Raw genomic sequence first — 27,131 nt, forward strand, 5'->3', positions numbered from 1 at the left:
TAAAAAAAATTCATACCCGGGATGCCTACTAGACTCTTGTTTGGTCAGATTTAAGTGAGTTATTCCTAAGAATTACAGGCCTACAATGTAAAACACCAAATTCCCTTGCAAATAATGGTACCGCTTTCAGCACCTTTTTTCTAAAAAATAATCATACCGCCAGGGAGGTTAAATAAAAAAAAAAATAATGAAAAATTCCTTTAAATATTGTACCTGCTGGGTGTCTATAGTATGCCTGTGAAAACGTCTTTGAGAACCCGGGTCTTGCCCGAGGGAACATGTATCAATGGAAAAAAAGTTTTAAAAAAGTTTTAAAAACGGTCGTTTTTTCAGGATATATATTATATATATATATATATATATATATATAAAAAAATACAGTCCATCAATCATTAGGAAAAAAAATAAATGAAAATAAAACATGCATTACTTACCATATAGCTACACACACGTCTTCCTGATTTTCACAAGTTGAAAATCTGTCACAGGAACTGTCACAGCGACCTTTGTTTTGTGTACATGTTGCTGGTAGCACATCACAAAATTTACAAAGTGTTCCGCGTTCCTGGAACTTCATAAAATCTGGTGGACCTAAATCAAATGAAAACAATTAATTACATAAGACACAAATACAAAATATAAAAACACTAAATACCTAAGCATGAGTCCTGCAAATTCGGTTTCACATAGTTACATATAGTTACATAGTTGATAAGATTGAACAAAAACACCATTCTATCCATTTTATATTTTAACAACACTATCAGTCACAGAACTGCGGAAAGACTACATTGTCTGTGTGAAATATAATAAATGTTACAGTGGTGGGGTAACTTGTGTCCATTTTTATGTTTGTTTGTGCATGTCACATGTGACGGGAGTCACTTTGGGAGTAGGGCTTGTGGAACCCAGCTTTCCTTAGAGAGCTCTGGAAACGCCTTGTGCAGCTATTCCAGTCCTTCCTATGTGTAAGTAACCCTGTGTCTATTAGGGGCACAGGGTGACCGAGAACCCCAGTTGGGTCTGTACAACCACACTGGACTCAGCATTTCATTTTACCTGCTATCCAGGGTTCTATATGTGTGGTTTGTGTTGAAAGAATGAAGGGGCTCTTTCACTTGGGACAGTAATATTTCTGAACAATATCCCTAAAGAAATATATGAAGATAAATTAATTCCACCTTTCCAACTGTTGGAATATTGTATGAGCTTGGTCTCATAAACTGTTGTGAACGTTTTACTATATCGTTTGAGGTGTGGCTGTGTCCCATTGTTCTATTGTTTCTGTGTCCTTTGGGAGCAACCTATTATGGGATGTGTATGGCCTCGTACACACGATAGGATAGCCAGAGGACAACGGTCTGAAGGACCGTTTTCATCCGTCCAAACCGATCGTGTGTAGGCCCCATAGGTTATTTAACCTTCGGTCAAAAAAATGAGAACTTGCTTTAAAATTTAACCGATGGACTGGTAACCGATAGGTCAAATCCGATCGTTAGTATGCAAAAGCATCGGTTAAAAACCAGCGCATGCTCAGAATCAAGTCGACGCATGCTTGGAAGCATTGAACTTCGCTTTTTTTAGCACGTCGTTGTGTTTTACGTCACCGCGTTCTGACACGATCGGTTATTTAACTGATGGTGTGTACGCACGACGGACCATCAGTCAGCTTCATCGGTTAACCTAAGACAACGGTCCTTCAGACCTTTGTCCTCTGGCTATCCTATCGTGTGTACAAGGCCTAAGTGTTTCTAGCATGTAGACTGGGGGCAGGGTGGAGGGAGGGGGGAACTCCTCCAACAGTTCTCCCTGCTGATAAGATCGTCTACTCATTAAAAGTTTGAATACACCTGCGTGTCTCTTGTTACTGAATGTAGTTTACCCCGCCCTGTGTCATTATGCAAAGAAGGGGTGATCCCTGAGTGTATATCTCTTTACCTGTGTTTGAATAAACAGTCTTATGCTTCTCTTCAACCTACATTGATGTCTCGACAAGTGACTGGGTGGGCTAAGGGACCTTGGATCGTGCTGGTACCAGGCAAATTAAGCTTATACGGCGAACATACTCCTCTTGAGTACGGGGGTCCATCACATCACGTTTTTAGGCAATTCTTAAAATTGCGTTGAACCAAAACACATGTTACTGTGGTTCTATGCGTTTCCGTGGGTGCAAATGCACACTATTGGTAGATGCATGGGGAGCCATTTATGTGACAGTGCTGATACTTGGTGATTGGCCCTGATTGACCCTGAACAATTATATGGGGTGGAAAGACTGTCCTCATCCATGTATGCGCACTAAAGTGCCTTGGAGCTTACACTGGGCTTCCTTTCCTTGATCCTAGTGTCAGAGCAGGCTATACAGTCCAGTTGCAAAAGTGAAAAGTCAAGTCACCACTTTATGCCCAGTCATGTTACTGACCTGTTGCCAATTACCCTAGATACATGCAAAATGTTCTTCCAGCTCTTCCTTATTAGTGTAACTTACTTTGCCAGCTTTTTGTTGCCCTGTTCCAATTTTTTGGAGGGGTGTTGCTGTCATAAATTTAAAAATGACCCTATTTTTTTCTTAACCACTTAAGGAACACCACATGGCGATATACGTCGGCAAAATGACACGGCTGGGCACAGGGACGTATATATACAAGTCCCCTTTAAGAGCCCAGCCGTGGGTCGCCGACACACGCACGTGACCGGGTCTGAAGCTCCATGACCGTGCCCGCGGGACCCGCGGACCCAATCGCCGCCGGTGTCCCGCGATCGGTCACAGGAGCTGAAGAACGGGGAGAGGTATGTGTAAACACACCTTCCCCGTTCTTCACTGTGGCAATGTCAGTGATCGTCTGTTCCCTGATATAGGGAACGACAATCACTGACGTCACATGTCCAGCCCCGCCCCCTACAGTTAGAAACACACATGAGGTCACACTTAACCCCTACAGCGCCCCCTAGTGGTTAACTCCTTCACTGCATTGTCATTTTCACAGTAATCAGTGCATTTTTATAGCTCTTTTTGCTGTGAAAATTACAATGGTCCCAAAAATGTGTCAAAATTGTCCGATGTGTCCACCATAATGTCGCAGTCACAAAAAAAAAAGGTGATCACCGCCGCCGCCATTAGTAGTAAAAAAAAAATATTAATAAAAATGCCATAAAACTATCTGTAAACGCAACAAATTTTGGGCAAACCAATCGATAAACGCTTATTGCGATTTTTTTTACCAAAAATAGGTAAAAGAATACGTATCGGCCTAAACTGAGGAAAAAATAAATGTTATACCTTTTTTGGGGATATTTATTATAGCAAAAAGTTTAAAATATTGCATTGTTTACAGCGCAAAAAATAAAAACCGCGGTAAATGTACATACACAAGAAAACACTTTTAAAATATTCTCAAGATGGTACATGACCCCCCTTAGGCTACATCACATCTACCCATCCATCTCTCCACAATGTTGAAGATGTGGGACTGAAATTGGCTCGCTTTTGCACATCTGGTGGACATGTCCTAAATTACAACCTTGCTGGAAGGAGATCCATCGACTTACTAATCACATAACCACCTACAACCTCGAATACTCGCCAGCGCAGTTTCTGCTCCACCACTCCAACATACCACCAAAGACTTACGTATGCTCCCTGGCCATGCACTTGGTCAACGCTGCAAAGCTATGTATCCCAGCAAAATGGCGATCACCGGAGCCGCCATCTGTCTCTGACTGGTTCAAACGCATACAAAAAACTGTGGACATGGAGGAACTGATCCATCAGGCACACGATACACCCTCTAAATACACTAAATTATGGTCTTGCTGGTTACACTTTACCACAACGGACGCCTTTAAGGGTTGAGTGAGTGAGTGAGTGAGTGAGAAACTTATATAGCGCAGCACATGCAAACTAAATCACCTCTGGGCGCTCGTTGTTCCTTTCTCTTTTGAGATCAAAAGAGATGAGTTTTTATCTTTCTATCACATGAGCGATCTCTGAGAGCTGTGGTAGGAAAACGAATAAATTGAACACCCGTCTCCTATTACCTATTGGTCTTCTTTACCTACGTATTTCAGTTTAATGCACAAACACATCTGGTGGCACCCCTTCTTGATCTCCTAAAGCTCACTGTACCTACTCCTCCCCCCCCGACCCTTCCACGCGTATTCTCCGTGCAACCCCCCACTCTCCGGGCTCTACAGCCCAAACCTTGACTGATAGACCTATTCTCTTATTGTTTCTGCATGCCTCTTACAATTGACAATCAGTAAGCAATCCCCAGGTTGTTTCCTTTGGATTGACATTTTCACTGACATGTATCCTTCCCCATGCCTGGTCTGATTGACTTTGTATGTGTTCACAATTATTTGGATTGTTTCAACAATTTACTTTGTATAGCGGCTGCACCCGCGAACTTGCATTTTACTGATATGTTGCATTACACTGTATGCACTGTTCTGTTTATATTCATTTCAATACAAATTACTGGGAAGAAATGGATAGTTTTTTTTTCTTAGCTAATGTCATTGTAATGATTTTATTTTATAACTGTGCAATAAATACAAGACATGAACAAAAAAAAAACGGAGGGGATCGGATACCACCAAAAGAAAGCTTTATTTGTGGGAAAAAAGGACGCCAATTTTGTTTGGGAGTACGCAATTGTCAGTTAAAGTGACGCAGTGCCGAATCGCAAAAAGGGGCAAGGTCCTTAAGCTGTATAATAGTCCGAGTAAGTGGTTAAAATTGTGCATTTTCTCAGTTTAAACATGTTCTCTACTGTGAATAAAACATGGGCTTGTGAGATTTGCAAAGCATTGCATTCTGTTTTTATGTAGATTTCGCAAGTTCCTCCCAACTTTTTTGGAATTGGTATGTATAAATGCATGGTGCAAAGCCCAAAATCTAACCAAATGTTTGTGAGTTGGGGTCACAAATACACACAAACACACACAATGTAAATCCCTTGCAAGAGGCAGGTGGAATTGCCATGGATACGTGTATTATGTATGCATGTAATTACATTGCTGTAATAAATAAGCCATTTTCTAATGCAAAATCATTACACAGTAGAGGAGTGCAGTTAGCAGTCTGTAAATGCCATATTTCTATTTAAACAACTTCACAAAGTACGTGAGGGTTAAATGGTGTGAATGCAATGCTGATTTATTAGCTCCATAAGACAATATAAACACAATCTGAGAAAAGACATATTTACCACTAAGCTCTAAATGTTACAGTTTGATGATCTCTACAGACATTTAGAAACCGTAAATGCAAGAGAATGAAATGTCAGCAAGGCGAAAAATGTATACTAATGAGCCGGATGTAACAGTAAAATCTCTGGTGACATTTGATACAGGGCTCATGTTTCCTGTTAGTTACTGCATCAAAGTGGGAGCAATAGGAGGGTCACAGGAACGTGCACTGCTATATTCAACTACTGTTCAAGAAGACAGCTGCAAATATGTGATATGACAGATAAATAACCTAGCTAGGGAAACTACTACCAGATAAGCTAAATAAACAAACAAATCACACAAAACAAATCAGGAAGCAGGAATCCCAAAGTGATAACAGTTCTAATCACAGCATAGACTATGACTAGAGATAGATGGGCAGGTGTCTGCAAATTCCATGTATAATGCTCATTTGAGTTTATCAATATGACACGTTATCTACAAATTTGGTGTATCTATTTTCATAGGTTTCAGAAGAGTTGAAATATTCAGTGTTACTATTATTTTGTTTTCATGGGTTGTTTTATTGTTTTATTTTTTTTATTATTGTTATTACTTTTTACCCAGCCATTCTGCAGCCCTATATGGCATATTTGTATTTATTGTTTTTGTACTGCACACTATGATATTTCTATAACATCTTGCAAATGTGTTGTTCACACCAATAAGATTTATATATCTATATAACATAAAATTAAATGTAATGATATGTGTTTTACCATAACTGAGACTAAAATATACAATTTCATTTTGTTTAGTAAGGTAAATATGAATTATAGTGTATGTCACAGGGGTGTCCAAACTTTTTTCAAAGAGGGCCAGATTTGATGTAGTGAACATGCGTGAGGGCCAATCATTTTTCCTGACATTCTTTAAACCATTAAAATTCAGTCAAAGTGTGTTTGTTTGTTCAAGCACTAATACACTGCCCAACAAGAATTCTCTTGCCTTTGTGACTGTGTGTGGTGAAGAGATGGGCTTGGGCGTAATATTTGGATATACCATATTTATCGGCTTATAACACGCACCTTAACTTTAAAAAGGAAGTTTCAGGAAAAAAATATTACATTTCAAAAATAAAGAACTGTGAAGCAAAATAATGGTCAATGCCCATCAATGCAGCCTAATCAGTGCCCATCTGCAGCCTCACAAGTGCCATGAATGCAGCCCCACCATTGCCATGAATGCAGCATCCACCATTGCCATGAATGCAGCACGCACCGTTGCCATGAATGCAGCACCCCATTGCCATGAATGCAGCAAACCCCATTGCCATGAATGCAGAACCCCATTGCCATGATTGCAGCACCCATAAGTAATAGGAAATAGGTAATTTGCGGGGCATATTCATGGGTATATCATCACCATTGCTGAATGCTGCCGACATTGGCGATGTAAACATGTCTTGCCTGCCAATGTCACTGAGCCTGCAAACAGTCTTTACTGCAAAAGTGACCATATGGGGGAAGGGGGTGTCCAGAGGTAACAGAGAAAGATTAGAGTTTGGAGTGTTAGCTCTCTATTTTCAGTGTACATAAAATCATAAGTAATGGCAGTGTTTTAAAAAAAATAATGATTGTGCTGAGGTTTGTATATGTCCCTGAGACTCTGGCTTGTAGGATGGCAATTTCAGAATATTTTATAAGTACAAAAAGGCTTTTGTTTTGTTTAAGTATGCCCCTTTAAGCCCCTCCCACTCTTACCCCATTGTGGTCCCACCCACAGTTTGCCATGCCACGCTACAAGAGCCACGTTACTACTCTACTTTAGCTACCCAGAGGCACCCTCTCTCACCCCCTCTCTTTCGCCCCTCTCTCTCTCATCCGCCCTTACCCCACCTCTATTTAATTTAATTTGTTTTAATAACTTATTTATTTTAACAAAATGTATTTGTGTTTTGATTTTATTTATTCCCAAAAAGGTCCACCAAAATCCTCAGCATCAGGCCCATGATGCTCTTAATCCAACCTGGGCTATTGCAAGTATATATGTTGACAGGTGCCTGACAAATTTGTCTTAGGCATTCTTCCTCTAAGTTTAAACAGTCCTCACAGATTTCTTTCTTCTTAAAAGGGTTGTGGAAGTATCGATCCTAATTTTGCAGCATATACACCTTTTTTCCCGCGTACACACGGTCGTTTTTTGTGATAAAAAAAAACGAAATTTTTAAAAACATCATTTAAAATGACTGTGTGTGGGGAAAACGTCGTTTTATGTCTTCTGAAAAACAACAGGAAAAAAAATTCGAGCATGCCTCAATTTTTTATGTCGTTTTTTGTGTCATAAAAAATTACCGTGTGTAGGCTAAAACGACGTTTAAAACAATGTTTTTAAACCCGCGCATGCTCAGAAGCAAGTTATGACGCAAGCTTAAATGGAACAGAGTACCGTCGTACGTGCTGAATGTAACCGTGCTTTAGAGCCATGACGGGTCCCCTTTAGTTATCATGATATAAAATAATGAATGTGGGGGCCTTTTGGTTGGCGTGATTTTTTTTCTGGGGGGGGCAGCATTTCATTCTTGGTCCCAGGCAGCACAATGTCTTGGGCCGGCACTGGGTAAGGGTCAGTGTGTTTGGGTGTTGGTGGAGGCTCGGCTATTATCCTTGCACTTGATTCCTCCTCTCTTCTGGATTTCTTTTGGATTGGATCCATATTTCAGATTGTCATCTATTGGAGTGATACATATGAACTTTGGATTGGATCCACATTTCAATTGTCATTTATTGAAATGTTACATATGAACTTTTTATTTTTATTTTTTATTATTATTTTTTTATTATTATTTTAGCGCTACACCACAAGTTTCATTTATGAGCGGACTGGGAACCAACAATAGCACCTGACTGTTTCATTAGATATCTGCTCTATTGAAACACACAAGTGGAGACTTCTACTGTACTGGCTCTCAGCATTGTTATTTCTAGAGTGCACGCTAACAGCATAGTGTGCTGGTTTATTATAAAGTTATAACAGCATTGTTCACAATCCGAGCTACTGTCATTCATGCCATTGCTTTATGTGGATCTGTAGGGTACCAGGTATAGATTATACATGCAACCTAGAACTCCACACCAGTGTTGCCAACCTACCAGATTGAAATTTTTACTGGCATTTCACAAAAGTTACTAAATTAATTTTTAGGTGCAAATTTCAGTATTTGCCACCAACACCCCCTGCCACTAACACCCCCTGCCTCCAATCTCCCCCTGCCTTCATTTCCCCCTGCCTCCATCCCTCTCTGGGGTGCCACCGCAGCCACCATCATCCCCTGCCTCCAATCACCCCCTGCCTCCAATCTCCATGTGCAGTTCCAAGCCGAACCGATCTCGGCTATTTTTACTGCCACATTCCCGCAACCACGGACATTTACGAACGGGGGAAAAAAGTGCCTGTTTTTACAGACTGTCTGTAAAAATACGGACGGTTGGCAATACTGCTCCACACCAACCTGCTACAAATTAGTGACCCTATCATCAAATTGTGGTTACCTGCATTCTCCATTTACTCATTTATGACACTGCCGCTATTTACCACAATCAGTAACAATATATTAAATTCCATTTTTACTAACTGATCCAGTGTCAATTTCCTGATATTAAGTTATAGTTGGGTATCTATTTTAGTGCTGTCAATAACATTGCAATCTTTATCAGCTTAACCCAGGGCTGGACTGGGACAAAAATTTGGCCCTGGACTTCATCCAGACTGGCCCACTTTGACAGGTCTCTCCCATGGCTGCCGGACAACTCCGGCACCCCCCCCCCCCGCGCCCGGTCACCCAAGCCCCCTTTCCTCCTTCACTAGCCGTTCTACTTTATTAGAGTAGAGTAGAACGGCTGGTACTGGTACTCTTTACTTTCAATAGATTTTTATTTTTCCAAATATAGAATACAATTACAGTATGACCAAAGGCCGTGTCTACAACATCAAAACATTCAACAAATAAGGCAAAATGTCAGCAACAAGGCCTCAACCGACTTCATATTGCCCGATTGTAGGCTGATTAAAGGAAATATACGAGCTTGCTAACAGGGGAAGGGGAGGGAAAAAAAATGAATATAGTAGTCACTCGCTCAGGGGAGTCCTACCTGTCCTGGGCACCCCTAATGGGATCATTCTGTGCCCCGGCCAGGCCCCCCCCCCCAATCCACCCCTCCAATAAAAGCATACGTAAGAAAATTAGTGGGTTCAAATTTGACTTCACTGCACTTCTAGCTTGTACTTACGAATTCAATTAGGCCTATAGTGTTGCCAAATAGTTTTTTATAAAAAAACGAAGGTACTGGTACTCTTATAGGCAGTACCAGTGGGGAAGTTAGACATTATTTCACCCGGGGCAAAGAATCATTTCGGTGCCCCCCCTTATGGGACAAGATTAGGCAGAAGTGAGAAACTCCCAGGCAATAGCTGTTGAGTCAGCTGTCTGTCCCCTCCCCCATGCTCCTCTGTCATCGTCCCTGATCCTCTGGTCCTCCCCCTGCTTCTTTGTTCCCCCCAGGTGAGCGCTGCGGGGAGGGAGAGGAGGTGAGTGCCAGTCCATCCCTGGCTTAACCTGGTGTGTTATAGGGGCCAAGGTTGTCTACAGAGTCAAGGTAAAGAACCCAAACTATCAAGTAGCTCTTTTGAATAAATAGACATATATTTAGATATATATAACCACACTCACACACATATATACATACACACAGGTGCCAACTAAATTGTGTTTAGTTTACTGAACCGTAGACTGAGAGACACTTCAAAGACAGTAAGTGAAGGTTACAGGAAATCATATAGTTTGTGTTTACATCACAGTGAAAAACATTTATTTTCCGGCGTATAAGACGACTTTTTGGATGCATAAAAATGCATCCAAAGTCAGGGTTCGTCTTATACGCCGGTGACAGTCTCCGTGCTGCGAGCGCAGAACAGAGGCGCTGCTGGGAAAATTTGTGTTCCGCCTATCACAGGACACGCTGAGAAGAAGGCGCGGCTTTCAAATCATGGACGCTTGCAGCACGGAGACTGTCACCGGCCTGGGAACAAATCAGCAAAACGTGAGTGATGGCACTGTTGGCACAGTGGGGGAAAGTGATGGCACAGTGGGGGGAAAGTGATGGCACAGTGGGGGCAAGTGATGGCACAGTAGGGGCAAGTGATGGCACAGTGTAGGCAAGTGATGGCACAGTGGGGGCAAGTGATGGCACAGTGGGGGCAAGTGATGGCACAGTGGAGGCAAGTGATGGCACAGTGTGGGCAAGTGATGGCACAGTGTAGGCAAGTGATGGCACAGTGGGGGCAAGTGATGGCACGGTGGGGGCAAGTGATGGCACAGTGGGGGCATGTAATGTAATGGCACAGTGAGGCATGTAATGTAATGGCACAGTGAGATTTGAAAAAAGCCTGTTTCTGTCAGCGGTTCCGGCTACCCCTCAGCTTCCAGAAAGACTAGTAGGAAGGGGGTAGTCTTATATGGCGAGTATATCCCAAAACCAACATTTTTCCTGGAAAATTAGGGGGTCGTCTTATACGCCCAATTGTCTTATACGCCGGCAAATACAGTACATTTCCTAATGCAACAGTGATGAATTGTGTTGGGCATGCCTGCACATTTGTAGGCTATACAAAGCAGATAATTCATTCTCCAGATCACAAAACTGGAATGAGGCGGTATTCAGAGTAAGTTAGGAGAATAATTATTAATTACGTTTCAGTACATAGATGCTTAAAAGCTATATGAACAGATATCTCTCTCCTGCCAAACGTTACTTGACTTTACAAAGGCAAGATGTTGAAATCTCCCCTCTTCCTTTGGCAATAACTCAGCTCATATCTATAAACTTGCCAGTGTGTAGAGTGACGCACAGCTACATGCTGGCTTGTGTGGGTGGGGCGCAGCAGACATTACAAACAGGAATGCCATGAAAGCCACTTTCTCTTGAACTGTTTGGATAACACAGCTTAGCAGCACTGGCAGCAAACCACAGTAACCTGAAGCCTGTGGGGTATTTTTTGTTTGTTTTTACACTGAAAACATCTAAAGTATCTGTAGAACTGTATTTTGTCACTCTGGTGCTTGTAGATATCTCTACACATGACAAACACGTTTTTTAAAAGCAATATGCATCGCTGTCAATGTTGTCAATCATTTTATATAATTCTTAGGCACATGTTAACTGAGATTTTAAAGCAAAGCTAAAGTATCTTCTTCTAACACACACATAAAAAATTGTGCATGTATGCATACTTGCAAGTCTATGTAACCTTTAGCAGTATTAGTATTTCTCTCTTGCATTTTTAGACATTCAGTTAATAAATATCATTATCAATGTCATATCCCCCTCTCTGTTACACATTGTAAAGTTATTTTTTGGCAAGCAAGCAGGTACGTGCTCCCACTTCCTCATTTCAACCTAGGTGAAAAGATACAGTTTAGTTCTTAAAGGGGTTGTAAAGGTCATGAAAAAAAAGTCCCTAAATAGCTTCCTTGACCTTAGTGCAGTCCTCCTTCACTTACCTCATCCTTCCATTTTGCTTTTAAATGTCCTTATTTCTTCTGAGAAATCCTCACTTCCTGTTCTTCTGTCTGTAACTCCACACAGTAATGCGAGGCTTTCTCCCTGGTGTGGAGGGGGCGAGCAGGAGAGTCAGGACGCTATCTACGTTGCAGATAGAGAAAGGAGCTGTGTGTTAGTGGGCGTCCTGACTCTCCTGCTTGCCCCTTCCTCCCTCAAAGGGAGAAAGCCTCGCATTACTGTGTGGAGTTACAGACAGAAGAACAGGAAGTGAGGATTTCTCAGAAGAAATAAGGACATTTAAAAGCAAAATCGAAGGATGAGGTAAGTGAAGGAGGACTGCACTAAGGTAATGGAAGCTATTTAGGGGAAACAAATAATTACCTTTCCACCCCCTTTAACTTCATTTTAATTCTTTTAATCCTTCTGTGCAGTAAACCAGTGTGAAACATTGGGGTTGATTTATTAAAGACAATTAGACTGTGCACTTTTGCAAGTACAGTTACATCAAAGCTTATTAAATGAGGTAAAGCTTCACTTTGCAAACAGCACCCAATCACATGCAAGGAAAATAAAGAAACAGCATTTTTGCTTGATTATGATTGGTTGATGAAAGTCAGACACACACAAACAGAATGCTAAAATAATTTGAACTTCCAGTCTCCACTGTGACCGGAAGTGGTGTCACCCTGCTCCTCCCGAAGCATTGCGTCAGTGACACGTGACTTGATAAAAGTCACCGAAAGTTCGAATTATTTCAGAGTTCTGTTCGTGTGTGACCCCATGGTTTCAGATTTGCGCTGGATGTCCGAATTTTAAACTGTAAGTCACTACATTGTTTTTTATTAAATTATTCTTTTTGATACTACACCATGAGGAGTTTTATTGCCTTTTATAATGGCGAGCAGATCTGTCACCCGATTGAATGATGGAGATTGCAAGGCGATCAGTGGTTTACTCATTGCCTGATATTCTCCTTATTAAAGTGGAACTTCAGTCATTTTTCATCTTTCCATCTATTAAATCTTCTGCCCTTTTTGTTTTAACTTTGGATAGTAAAGAAAAAAAAATTCTGCCAGTAAATACCTTATACAGCCAACTTCCTGCTTCTTGTCTGGTCAAAAGGCCTAGGCTTATGACATCATGCACAGCTCTCTCCCCCCCCCCCCTTTCATCTGAGTTTGCCAGGAAGGGAGGGGAGATGAGTCAAAAGAGGGCTAATGAGAGCTGCAGAGCTGGAGGTGTGTCTCTGTGTAAACCCAGGAAGTGAACAGGCAGCAATTTTAGCTGCCCACAGTTAAAATGGATGTAGCCAGACTCAGTGGAGGGATATTTCTGCAGCATATTTGGCAAGTACAGAATCACAGTATATATATAAAAAATTATGCAAAGTGGTTGGAGGGAAGCTTCAGAATGCAGTTTCTCTTTAAGGTGAGTGGCCATTGCACATATTGGTGGATTTCACTCACTTCCGTGGAATAAAACACTGGACTGCATGAACAATACAGCATCACTGGACTTTGAATTTTTGCAGGACTGTTTCCTATAACTGTGTCTTCAAGACACAGTTTTTGCACTGAACCTTTACTTATTTTGCATATACTTATTTAAAGTCACTTCCTAATATTTATTTGACACTTTAATATATGCTGTATACTTTTCACTGGATTGGTTTATATTTTTGTGGTGATCACTTATGATAATTATTTTCATAATTAATTTGCGTTATATTATTCTGCCTGTGTATTTATATTACGGTATTTATGTGAGCTCTTGATTATATGCTCTATATTGGTTTAGCACCTTTCCATATATTGCGATCATTAGTCCAGTGCTGATGTCACTGCTACTTTTATATAGAAATAATTGGGTTTGTAAAGACATTTGCTGCACAAAAGATGGATTTAGATTATTTGTGGCTATTAAGGCACATATTTCAATTAATTTATGTGTGCCTGGAGTGCAGCTATAAATCCTTCAATACTAAATAAAACCCAAGGGAACACATGCATTAATATGAACCCTCTATATGGTCTGACCCTTCCCATTTCAAAAACTGAAAAAATGTGGCTGGATTTTCACTTCTAAAGCTAAAATAAAAGCTGCAGCATAAACTGGCCTAATGCTAGCGCTGAATAAATGTGATTTAGGGTATTTAACGAAGTATTACAGTGTATATATTAATCAGCGCAACTAAATGTGACAAAGAAAATATATATAAACAAACAAAAATCAATTAACAGGTAAAACAGGAGTCAAAGCTGGAGGTGAGCTTCTAGGGAGCACTGGTGGTGGATTGTTTTTGATTTATTGTGATCGTTGCACACAAGGGTGGCATAAATATTCGATCTAAGGATTTATACTTCTTTTCTAGTTTTTAAATGTTTCTGGGAAGAAGAAGTTAATTGTGTTGATATACTTGGATATTAAGAGACTTTTTTTTGGTACACTTGTATTGTGTTTTATGTATGTTATATTACTACTTTACTGATGATTGTGCTGTACTAAATGTATCCTATATTAACATAGTATAAAACCCAAAAGCAAACATTTATTATATTTTAGCTTATGTCTTAGTGTGATGGATACATTTGTTTTGTTTTTTTGTTTTTAGACTTTCTTTTTTTTTGTTTTTTCACGTTACTGCTCTCTGTGATTCAACTCTATTGTCGGACCTCTATACAGGCATACCCAACTTTCGTATTACACAGAGGAGACAGAGCTTCTTAGTCACATGCCAGCATTGTAATATACAAAACAAAAAAAAATCTATTTACCTTGCGATTTCTGCAAAAATGTTAGCAGCACAGTTGGGAGCACTGGGGAGGCAGCACTTTAAACAAAGGGTATTGTATAGCCTAAACTTCTATAGTAAAACATTGCCACTGAGACAGGAATCTTTCCCTCTGGGAACAGAACTAAAAACCTGACAGATAACCTTTCTAACCCTTCCAAAACAGAAAAAAATTGGCTAAAATTTCATTTTAAACCACAGAGGGTGGAATACGATGTCTTATTTTCTGACAAAACCCTAGAGAATTGTTTCTACAAAACAACCAACTAATTCAAAAATAATTGGAAACTACAGTATGTGCATAAAACATACAAACATCTAAGCTTTGTGTGTGAAATCAAATCAGTCTTCACAGTCAAGGCAGGATTGGAAATAAACTGGAAAAAAGTGAGAATAACTGGAACATAATGTTCTTTTTTGCTCTCACCTGCATTTTCGAAAAAATGTAATTCTGATTGAGCCACTAATTTCTCTGATGTTTGCACAAAATTCTGGCATCATGCCTAACATAACTGAGTTCAGTGCTAGAGGAGAGAACGAAGCAGTCAGCCCCAGATGTTTAGTCTAACTACTGTAATCAACATGAAGAATCTAAAAAATGTTTCCTACTACAACATATGAATCACACCTAGGATACGTCCATTCACCGTTCAAGGTAAATATCTACAGCAACCACCATGAATAGATTGCTCTATACACCTGTACAGGTAGCCATTTAAAAAATGTTTAGAAATATCCAAAACATCAGAAAAGGCAGTAATAAATGCAGGGGGCGTCAATCCTCAATGTCATATTTGTGAGTATCAATTTAAAGCTCTGTTGTGTGCTATGTATATATGCGCTTTTTAAATAATTTGATGTTTGCTGTATAGATTTATTGGTTTAAAGGGGTTGTAAAGGAAAAAAAAAATTTCTGGGGGAATGAACGGTGAACCATAAGATAAAACAAAAAATCGAAAAACTTTAAATGTTAAAAACAGATCAGGACCAGTGAACATTATTTAGAATGGAAATGTTCTACTGAATAGTAAAACCAGAGGTAAGTAAACAGCTATGAATGCAACTTCTCAGGCCCCGTACACACGACCAGTTTCCTCGGCAGAATTCAGCTTCCGACAGAGTTTCTGGCTGAATTCTGCCGAGGAAACTGGTCGTGTGTACACTTTCGGCCGAGGAAGCCGACGAGGAGCTCGACGAGGAAATAGAGAACATGTTCTCTATTTCCTCGTTGTTCTATGGGAGCTCTCCTCCCGCCGAGCTCCTCGGCGGCTTCAGGGCTGAACTGGACGAGGAACTCGATGTGTTTGGCACGTCGAGTTCCTCGGCCGTGTGTACGGGGCCTCATGGTAGTGAATATGGATGACAAATGTGCTTTTTAAATACTAAAAACTACGGGTGACTTCAGCGAAAATAGGAAGCACACGATTGATGATCAGATCATTTATAGACCTCCCAGGTGTGGCTCGGGGTCAAATTTCAGTACCATTAGCGCTAACACAGAGCCACACTCGAGATTGCATCTCAGGATCCTGGTGCGGGTTACTTACCTTGCCCCCAGGATCCTGCAATGTCCCCCAGCTGTGTCTGCAGGCTGTGTCCTCCACCCAATGCCTCTGTGTGCCGGGCTCCATTTCCCTGTGAGCGTCACATGGGGGTGGCGCCTGGCAGCAAATTCAAAAAGTACAACATTCATAACACATACAGTACACTGTAATCTTACAGCTTACATTACTGTATGAAATCATTTCACATCCCTTTTGTCCCTAGTGCTTTGTCCAGTGCCCTGCATATTATATATACTGTTCTTTCTACCTGGAAACTTGAGATTGTCCATGGCAACCAAAAAGTGACCCTTTATGTCAAAAGTGGTTTTAGACCAGCTAGAAAACAGCAATAGTAAATTTAGAACACTTGCAGAATTGAGCGATAATGAATCATGGGGAAATTAATTGTATTATTTATATTATATATATATATATTTTTTTATAATTATTTATAGTTATTTATTATATTATAATTTATGATTTCGTGTTTCAAACTTTATCATACCCGGGATGTCTACTAGACTCTTGTTTTAACAGATTTATGTGTGGTATTACTAAGAATTTCAGGTCTACAATACAAAATGCCAAATTTCTATGCAAAACATGTACCACTTTGAGGTGCAGAAATCTGACATAATTATAACTCCAGGGTGGCTACAGTAGTAATAAAGTCCGATTTGTGAGTTTTACCTGCAGGTAATAAGGCTTATCTGTAGGTAAAATGAATATCTCCTAAATGGTCACCGTTTGGGAGATATTCACACTAGATGCAGCCTGTGACGTTACCGACGCATGTGCTCTGAAGGTCTGGCATACTGTGCTGAAACTTCACAGAACCGTTCCATAGCTAAGGGCTCCTCTGCGCATGGGCTGGAGTAACATCATCATGGCTGTGGCCACAGTCGGAGTCCGCGAACCAGGAAGGAAGACCAGAAAAAGATGGAATCCCTGTCAGCAGTGACAGTGCACTGCTAGAGGGCTTTGTTCTAAGGCAAGTATTTCATAATTGGGTGCATACTAGCACATGCTTATTTCATTCACGTGATGCATACTAGCACATTATGCTATTTTGCAGGGTTTTTTTTTTTTTTTTTTTAATTGCAGCAGTTTACTACTGCTTTCATATGCCCCTCATTTGTCTCTTTGGAACCAAAAAGTGCTCACTGAGTACCCCGCACGTGAAAAGAAATGTTGCCGTACTAATGCTCAATATCAGAAGGTCACGTGGGCTTCTGGTGAGGCAAGAAAAAATATACTGCTAGTGCTGTCTTGGTTGTTATTTTTCAAAAGTTAATAAATTTATATTTAAAAAAGTATTATAATTAAAAGATTCAATCAACTTTTATGGTGCCCTATGCATTCTTTAACATTTACAGGGAAATGTGTGTTACTAATGCACATCTAAGGATTAATTTTCCCTCTTCCAATCACACCAGTAGCAATTTTTATTGGCGGCACGCTTCGCTAAGAATGTATAAATGGCACCACATAACTGCTGGAGAATGAGCATCTGAACTGCACTAAACACACTGTTCGTCTACAAATAAACACTGCTTTATATGACACATTAATGCCATTTTACATGGCATTTAAACACACTGTACCATAAAAAGAGCCATTTCAAACCACATAAACACATTGAGTTTTCATATATATTATTTTATACATCACTAAAACAAGTGACAACATTAAGGTAGCTATTTATTTGTTATATCATGATTTTGTTTATAGCTGGAGCCATGAATATCCCCTGAGCCCCTTTGTGAAAAAAAATGTATTCAATTGATATTTTATTTTAATCTATATGTGGTACAAGCATAAACATACATTATTTGCAAAGTACTTTTTAAATGTGTGTGATCAAAAATCATTAGGCAATGCACTAGCTCAAGCGTTTGAGTTTACAGTTTTCAAGAGTATTATCAGTTATGCATGGCATATAATAGCGCATCTTCATGCGGATGACCCGAGTTCATTTATGTAACTTATTCATCAAAGATATCACACTTTTAACAGCTACTTCTTAGCTGCAGTTAATGTTATTGCTACCTATAATGTGACATACAGGAAATAAACCTCTCTAAATTCTGGGCACATAAAGCATATAATGGAAGAAATGCATACGCAGAGAGGTACCTTCAGTGAGAACCGCAAGTCTACATTACCATGAGCAGACACAGACATTGGGGATGATTTACAAAAGGCAAATAGACTTTTCATCTTCCAAGGGAAGTTGTACTTTGCAAGAAATTTTTAGCAGAGCTTAGTGAATGAGGTGAAGTTCTGCATCCAAACATGTTAAAAAAAAAAAAAAAATGGCTTTCTTGTAAGTGATTAGGTAGTCTTTGCAAAAAAAAAAAAATAACATATTTGCCTTTAGCAATTCAACTCCATAGGCTGCTAAACTTAATATAAGTCACACTCTGTCCACAATCTAATAATATTTTCATATACCTCTCTACTTGTATCTGATTCTCAAGCAGATTTCTCCCTGTGTATCTAAGGCCTCAGTTATGTGCAGATAAATACATGCACCCCTAGGGTAATCTGCATTTGTTTTGTGGTCCGGAAGCAAGAACAGACCTCCCTCCCAAAAACATTAACAAGTAGAATATAACATTACCATAAACAGAATAGCCGTAGGGTTCCAAGCAAAAATGTTTTTAGAAAGGGGAACTGTTAAGCCTCGTACACACGACCGGTTTTCCTGACAGGAAAACTGCCAAGAGAGCCTTTGGCTGGGAAAACCGGACGTGTGTATGCTTCCTTGCAGTTTTCCAGACAGAAAAACAATCGGGGATCCCATCGGGAAAATAGAGAACCTGCTCTCTATTTTCCCGTAATTTTTTTTTTTCCGCCAGATCTACTACTTTCCTACGGGAAATACTGTGAGGCAGTGCCAATGGAGCATACACATGCCAAAGCTCCATGGCAGTTTTCCTGCCGGGTTCTCGGCTTTCCCCTCGGTTTTCTTGGTGGACTTTTTACCTCCGAAAAAAACGAGCGTGTGTACAGGGCTTTAGAGTGTCTGTTGGGATCAGGCCAGCCATAGACAAAGCATTTTTTTTCCTGCAACCAGAAAGTGTTAATGGGAGAATCCCTCCCGCTGAGCCATTGTGTTCTTCCAGCGGGGGAAGCAGTCCCCACCACGAGAACACAGTGATTATTGATAGCAGCTATAACAGCCACTGTCGCATTTAAAATCCGTCAAGTTGATTGTACAAAGTTGATTGATTGATTAGTCAAAGCTTAAACCATTTTCCATGTCGGCACTAAGGTGGAAATTAAAGGAAATCTTGCCAATGGAGGAGGGGCAAAATTTTAAATAGGACAAAGGTTTTAACCCTAAATCCACTCTGTTTAAACCTAAAAAAAAACCTTGGCTTGTGTTTCACTTTAATCAAGTAACTCATAGCAATGTGTGCAAATCTGGAGGAAATCTGGTGAAAATGTGTAGTTCATGTGAGAAGTTATGCCATGCCATGACAAGACAGCTTTAGGTATGTTCATACAACCCTAGGAGTCATACCTGCAGCTGTTTATCCACCTTTCACCAAGTTACAGAATCCTTAGTGCTGATAAAATGACCCTTTGATTTCTAGCTGAAAATGTCTCATGTTAGACAATACAGATAGGCAGTAATATCTCTTAACTGCCTTTCTTAGAAGTCTGCATGTCTCTTGATGTACAATTTCAGGCATTCCCATAAAGATTGTAGATCTACTAAGTGAACATTTCTTTCTGGTTATTCACTTACCAATGATGCTGCACATCTACATGGATTCCAGTGGGGATTAAAGGGGTTAACAAACATGTCATACTTACCTCCACTGTGCGGGTCGTTTTGCACAGAGTGGCCCCCATCCACCTCTTCTAGGGGCGCCCAGAAGCGCTATCAGCTCCTCCCTGCATCAGTAAACCCCCTAGGAGAAGCGCTCTCCCTGGAGGTTACCATTCTCCTGGAACGCATTATGCTCGTAATCCAAGGTTCCACTGTACTTGTTCTCAGAGCTAGCCAGGTCACATGATATTTATTACTTAACTGTGGTATACAGATCACCCAAAAAGGTATATAGTGGCAGTATTTTAATATAAAAAGAAGATTTATAAGCTGTGGGCAGTGTGGGGGGGGGGGATTAACTATTTTCATATTACTGGGTTTAGTAACACTTTAATGCTTAATACAACACTAGTATTTAAAATGTAATTATAGTAGGCAACTTAGCACTTATTTTCAGCAGAAAATAAGCAAATAAGAATGTGCAATAAAATGTGGTAAAAATACTTGCCATGTATATCATTAAAGGGGTTGTAAAGGTTAGTTTTTTATTTCCTAAATAGGTTCCTTTAGCTCAGGTTCACACTGGGTACGATTTGGTACGATTTGAGATGCGATTTTACAGCGATTTTGAATTCGCAGCAGTGTGAACCTAGCCTTAAGCTAGTGCATTGTTGGCTCACTTACCTTTTCCTTCGATTTCTCTTCTAAATGTTTTTTTTCTTTGTCTGAATTTGTCACTTCCTGTTTCTCCTCAGTAAGATTGCCCCTATCATCCGAGCCATTCAGGCTGGGGGTTAGTCAGCCATAACAGCTTACTGAGGAGGAATAGGAAGTAAGAAATTCAGACAGAAAAAAAACATTTAGAAGGAAAATCGAAGGAAAAGGTAAGTGAACCAACAATGCACTAGCTTAAAGGAACCTATTTAGAAAATAAAAAACAAACCTTTACAACCCCTTTAACCTGGAGAGGAGTTTAAACAACTCAGAGGTTTCATTTTAACTTAGTTTTACCTATAACATGTTAAAGCGGGAGTTCACCCAATTATGTTTTTTTTTCTCTTTTCCCCTTAGATGGATGCTCGTTTTGTCTAGGGGAATCGGCTAGTTGTTTTAAAATATGAGCCGTACTTACCGTTTTCGAGATGCATCTTCTCCGTCGCTTCCGGGTATGGGTCTTCGGGAGCGGGCGTTCCTTCTTGATTGACAGTCTTCCGAGAGGCTTCCGACGGTCGCATCCATCGCGTCACTAGTAGCCGAAAGAAGTCGAACGTCGGTGCAGCTCTATACTGCGCCTGCGCACCGACGTTCGGCTTCTTTCGGAAAATCGTGACGCGATGGATGCGACCGTCGGAAGCCTCTCGGAAGACTGTCAATCAAAATAGGAACGCCCAGTCCCGCAGCCCATACCCGGAAGCGGCGGAGAAGATGCATCTCGTAAACGGTAAGTACGGATCATATTTTAAAACAACTAGCCGATTCCCCTAGACAAAACGAGCATCCATCTAAGGGGAAAAAGTGTCATGTGCGGGTGAACCTCTGCTTTAAATAAATAATAATATGAAAGTACTGAGATTCTATATGTTCAAATAATATTATATGTAATGAATACATTTACAAAATGACAGAATAGAAATGCTTTTCAATTACTTAACTTTAGAAAGTACAAAAAGTAATGTCACGTTAAACAGCCTGTTTCTCAACAAAATATGGGATATTAGAGAATATAATCTCATGGCTAACAAAATAAAGGATATTTTTGTTGTACTTTTGTAATATAAAACATTTTGCTGCACAGTTTACAGGTATATTATTTTATTTTTTATTCCATTAAAGCATATCCAAAAGCAAAACTTGTTTTGCTCACTTTGGATGGAGTAGGGTAGCATTAAAACTGATGTAATTTTTTATTTTTTTTTCATTAGGATCATTTCCCTTCACTTGCTATCCTGTAGACTCAACAGGAATTGATAGGTTATCTTTCCAAATTGAGTGGTGGACAACAAAGCAAACGCCAACAGGTCCATGCAACAACAGGTCAAAGAAGGGCTCAAAAACTCAAAGAGCAGATGCATCATATGTCTGAAAGTGGCCTCAGAGGAGGCCTGAACAGCCACCTGGTAAAACGTAACAAATGTGTGAGCTGAAGACCAGATGGCAGACCTAAAAAAGGTGGGGAAAATGGTTTATGATGCTGATAAACTGAAAAGCTGTTAAAGCAATAACAGATCTGGCAGAGTGCACCTTAGCATGAAAGGGGAACCTTATCCTTCAGACTTTAGGCTCAAATGATGATGGCTTGTATAATCCACACAGCAATAGTGGAGCAACAGGTAGGATGTCCCCTCCAGAGAGTGACAGAAAGTCTTGATGCAAAAAAAGCACAGAAAAATAACAAAAGATAAGGGTTTTCTATTCTCAAAGCAGAGAGAAGTCATCCATTCACCTAAAGACACTGGCAAACAAACCGAGGCTTGCTGGGAGTAGGAGGAGTAATGCCAGGGCTGCCCTTACAGCTGTGTTTGCCAGTGTCCAATCACCTGAAGGTACTGTATAAGCCATGGTCCAAAACTAGGATCCTGTTTAATGTATGTAATGTATGATTAACCACTTCCTGTCTATAGCTGAATGACGGCTGGGCGGTGGTTGCGTTATCCTGACTGGACGTCATATAACGTCCAGCAGGATAACAGCCGCTGCGCACCCCTGGAGGCACACATCGCGCGATGGGTGGTGCGGTGTGTCAGTCTGACACACCCCTACACCGATCTTGGTAAAGAGCCTTCGGAGGTTCTTTACCACTTGATCAGCCACGTCCAATCACGGCTGATCACAATGTAAACAGGAAGAGCCATTGATCAGCTTTTCCTCACTCGCGTCTGACAGACGCGAGTAGAGGAGAGCCGATCGGCTGCTCTCCTGACATGGGGGGTCTGTGCTGATTGTTTATCAGCGCAGCCCCCCCTCGGATGCCCGCACAGGACCACCAGGATGCCGGAATGGACCACCAGGGATGGCCACCCCACTGGACCACCAGGTATGCCACCTAGACCACCAGGGAAATGCCAATCTGTGCCCAGGAAGCTGGAAATCAATGCCCAGGCAGATGCCAATCAGTGCCCACCCATAATGCCTGCCAGTGTCACAAGGGATGCCTATCAGTGCCATCTATCAGTGACGCATATCAGTGCCCATCAGTGCCATGTATCAGTGTCCAGCAGTGCCACCTATCAGTGCCACTCATAAGTACCCATCAGTGCAGCCTTTTAGTGCCCATAAGTGTCGCCTATCAGTGCCCACCAGTGCCACCCATGAGTGCCCATCAGTGCCGCCTATCAATGCCCATTAGTGCTGCATACCAGTGCTGCCTGCCAGTGCCCATCAGTGCCGCCTATCAGTGTCTATTGTCAGTGCCACCTCATCGGTGCAGCCTTAGCAGGGCCCGTCAGTGCCGCCTTATCAGTGCCCATCAGTGAAGGAGAAAACATACTTATTTACAACATTTTATAACGGAAACAAAAGAAAAACTTTTTTTTTTTTTCAAAATTGAAGTTTTTTCTTATTTGTTTAGCAAAAAATAAAAACCACAGAGGTGATTAAATACCACCAAAAGAAAGATCTATTTGTGAGAACAAAATGATACAAATTCTGTTGTGGTACAGTGTAGCATGACCACGCAATTGGCATTTAAACAGCAACAGCACTGAAAGCTGAAAATTGGCTTGGGCAGGAAGGGGGTTAAGTGTCTGGTACTGAAGTAGTTAAGAAAACAGAATTCGTTTATGTAACATATCTTTCTATACTTGTCTGTTTGAGTTCAATTTAGGAGCAGTTATGTGATTTACAACTACAAAATATTTATGGTGCATAAAACAAGTTTTGTTGTTTATCATAATAAGGGTTATTGTCATCCAAGGACTACATAACAATGTAACCAGTCCAATTAAAATAGTCTGAACAAATATAATAATCATTTTACGAGGACAATTACAGAACAAATGTGAACACAATATTCAAATATGAATATAATACAGGCTTACCCCACTTTTAAGTACACAATGGTTGTAATCAAATTAGGATACATCTCCTTACTCTTTAATTCTACTTTATGGATAGATATTGGTAGGTTAAATATCATTTTAGCCTTTTGTTTATTGAGGTCCTGCCCCCCACCCCTCTTATGCCACAGTGTCCTCCTCATGTGCTTATCTGTGTTTATTTATTATTTGTGTTTTATGATCAATTCACAAAATGCAAAGCAAGTCTGCAGGCAACAGTGAAGCATGGTGGATGTTCCTTTCAAGTTTGGAGCCCCATTTCAGCTAAGGGAAGTGGATATTTGGTCAGGATCAATGGTGTCCTCAAGAACTACTTGCAGATTACTTATGCATCATTCCATAAAACATCAGAAAGGCGTGTGATTGGCCCCAAATGTGTTCCCCAAAAATACAGACAATGTCATTAAAAACCATCTTTAGTGCATAGGTGTTCACAGCCTATTGCATTAGGGTGTGCACCCCAAAGCTCAAATGCACATAAATATATACAGTCTATATAAAAATATATGTAAATAAACATTTTAAAATGTAATAAAAACTGGGCGGTGTTAGTGGGGCAGTGGACAGTGTCAGGAGAGCAGTGGATGGGGTCAGTCAGGAGAGCAGTGGATGGGGTCAGTCAGTAGAGCAGTGGATGGGGTCAGTCAGTAGAGCAGTGGATGGGGTCAGTCAGGAGAGCAGTGGATGGGGTCAGTCAGTAGAGCAGTGGATGGGGTCAGTCAGTAGAGCAGTGGATGGGGTCAGTCAGTAGAGCAGTGGATGGGGTCAGTAGTTTTTTATAATTGTATTATTTTTTTAGGAACCCCATTGGGAGGCTTTGATGAAAAATCAGGGGTCTAAATAGATCCCTGACGTCTCACTTTTGAGAAAGACAAAGGGACTGAGGTAAGAGATTTCCCAGTCGCTTTCTCTGGAGCCTCAGCTGCACTGGACAGTGAATAAACAGGAAGTGCACTTTGCTGAGCGGCTTCCTGTTTATTCACATACAGTTTACTATGCTTCAGTATGAATAAACAGGGTGAGTGATTGCTATTAAAAAAAAAAAAAAAGAAGAGGAACATGGATAGTAGGGGCTGGCTGGACTGGCATATACTGGTACCGAGCCACTATATTTTCCTCTTCCAGCTACTTAATGGTGGTGGGAGGAAGAGGAGGAGAAGCAGATTTTCAGTGGCTGCAGCAGGAAAATACAGATCAGATCCAGTAAACGCCTCGCCTACTGTACAGGTTTCAGGAGTTGGCCAGGAAGCATTATGTTCTATCCATCACCTGCCCACGATCGACATGTAGATAGTGATCGATGGGTTTCAAACCCCTGGATTAGGGTGTGCCCAGGCAATCTGGCACACCCCCTGTGTACGGCTATGCTTCAGTGTAAAGAAGAACAAGGAGTCCTGGAAGAGATGGTTTGACCTCACAGAGCCCTGATCTCAACACCACCGTGTCTATCTGGGAATACATGAAGAGACATAAGGATTAAAGGCAGACTACAGCCACAGAAGAACTGTGGTCAGTTCTGAAAGATGTTTGGAACAACCTAACTACTGAGTTTCTTTTAAAACTGTGTGTAAATGTACCTAGAAGAATGTATGCTGTTTTGAAAGCAAAGGGTGGTCACACCAAATATTGATTTGATTTGGATATCTATTCTGTTTGTTTACTTTTTAATTTTTTTTTAATTTATAAAAATAAATGAACACTTCTATTTCTATAAGCATTCATAATTTACAAAAAAAAAAATAACACCTGACTAAAACTTTTTTTGCACAGTAGTGTATATACAGTACCTGCATACAGGGACATGTACACTGCCCTCAGGGCAGCACCTACAGTATGTCCTTGTGTGTCCCCTGGAAGAAGAATAAAGAACTGAACAGTGCAATTAACACTTATATTTATTTTAAGTATTAGTAACCCACGCTTATTAGAATATTTATATTTATTGTTTTATTTTATAATTATATAAAATTATTATTTTATAACTACATTTGATTACTGATTTGGTATGGTCAGTACAACAAATATTTTTTTTTCTTAAATGTGCTGATGTAAATATAAAATATGACATATTCATATTTATTTGTTAAAACTTTCAGGCAGTTCGCAGTGTGCAAGAGCAATCGAGGCTGAAATTCAACTTTTTTTGCAAAAAATAAACCTAAATAACAGGGAAATCAGATTATATAGGCTGCAAAATGAGTCAGAGGAGGGACATATTCTTTTTTTTCCCCCAGCAAAGATGGAACCATCTTTATTACCTTGATGAGCTGCCAACAATTACAGAGGTATTGCAGTGTGTTTTTCAGACAGAGAGCCAAGGCTGCATTCTGTATTAAAAGTTAGTTAGAGTAATAAAAAGTTTATACCCATAGTTAAAAAAAGATAAAAAGCATCAGATAATACATTTAAAGATGAATGGAGGCAGTCATGAATACAGAGTAGTCATAGGGATAAAAGGAATGAGCGGCAAGCATGTGCTGTAGATGCAGGGAGCAGCCAGAAGTTCTTACTGCAAGGCTGTATGGGGCTAGGCAAGGTCACACAGTGAAGATCTTTGGAGGGGGGAGGACAGTAAGAGGGAAACGTTAAAGAACCACTGAAAGTAAAGTTGTGTTTTAGGTGACTGCTTTACAACATGATTGTTATAAAACTATGGGAAATAACAAAATAATTACTTTGTAGTTCTAAGAGAATTCTTCCCTTATATTCGGTAACTTGCAGTGGGTGGAAAAATTAGCTTTACTTCCCTTGAAAAAAAAAAAAAGAGAGAACCGGGCAAAGGCCTGGGATGGGTGCCACAGAATGGATACCTGGCAGTGTGTGCTTCCTGCCACCCCCACACACATGGGCTTGTTTGTTGATCTAGCTAACTATTCATGCAGAATCACATAAAATAAAATAGCTGCTCAATGTCTCATTCACCTTCACCATTTGCTGCTGTCTCACTATGCTTACTTGTAAAATTCATGCGTTAAGTATTCAGGTTAAAATCACAAGGCCGTGAATGTTTATAGTAGCATGGGGGGCATATCAGCAAGAAATACCAGGCTTCCAAAAATAATTGAGAACATACTCACGATATTTATTAGCTACAGTCTACTGTAAAAAACAAATGCAAAAACTGTTGGTTGTTTAACTTTTAGATAACTTAGGAATTCCAGTCCATAAAGCTCATTTTAAAGCTTTTCAGAGAACACTACACCATTCACTTTGCTTCCTGCTTCCAAG

General features: G+C 40.3%; 1 protein-coding gene across 1 annotated transcript in view; it reads right to left on the minus strand.

Annotated features, from left to right (window-relative positions):
• The window catches only part of TGFBR2 (transforming growth factor beta receptor 2), a 124,393-nt gene that overhangs the window by 47,405 nt on the left and 49,857 nt on the right, over positions 1–27,131 (minus strand). The window contains exon 2 of the mRNA XM_040353090.1: positions 435–591. Coding sequence (XP_040209024.1) covers positions 435–591 — 157 coding nt within the window. The remainder of the gene's footprint in view (positions 1–434; positions 592–27,131) is intronic.

This window comes from Rana temporaria, chromosome 5, assembly GCF_905171775.1.
Source record: "Rana temporaria chromosome 5, aRanTem1.1, whole genome shotgun sequence".
In the NCBI taxonomy this organism is placed as follows: Eukaryota; Metazoa; Chordata; class Amphibia; order Anura; family Ranidae; genus Rana; species Rana temporaria.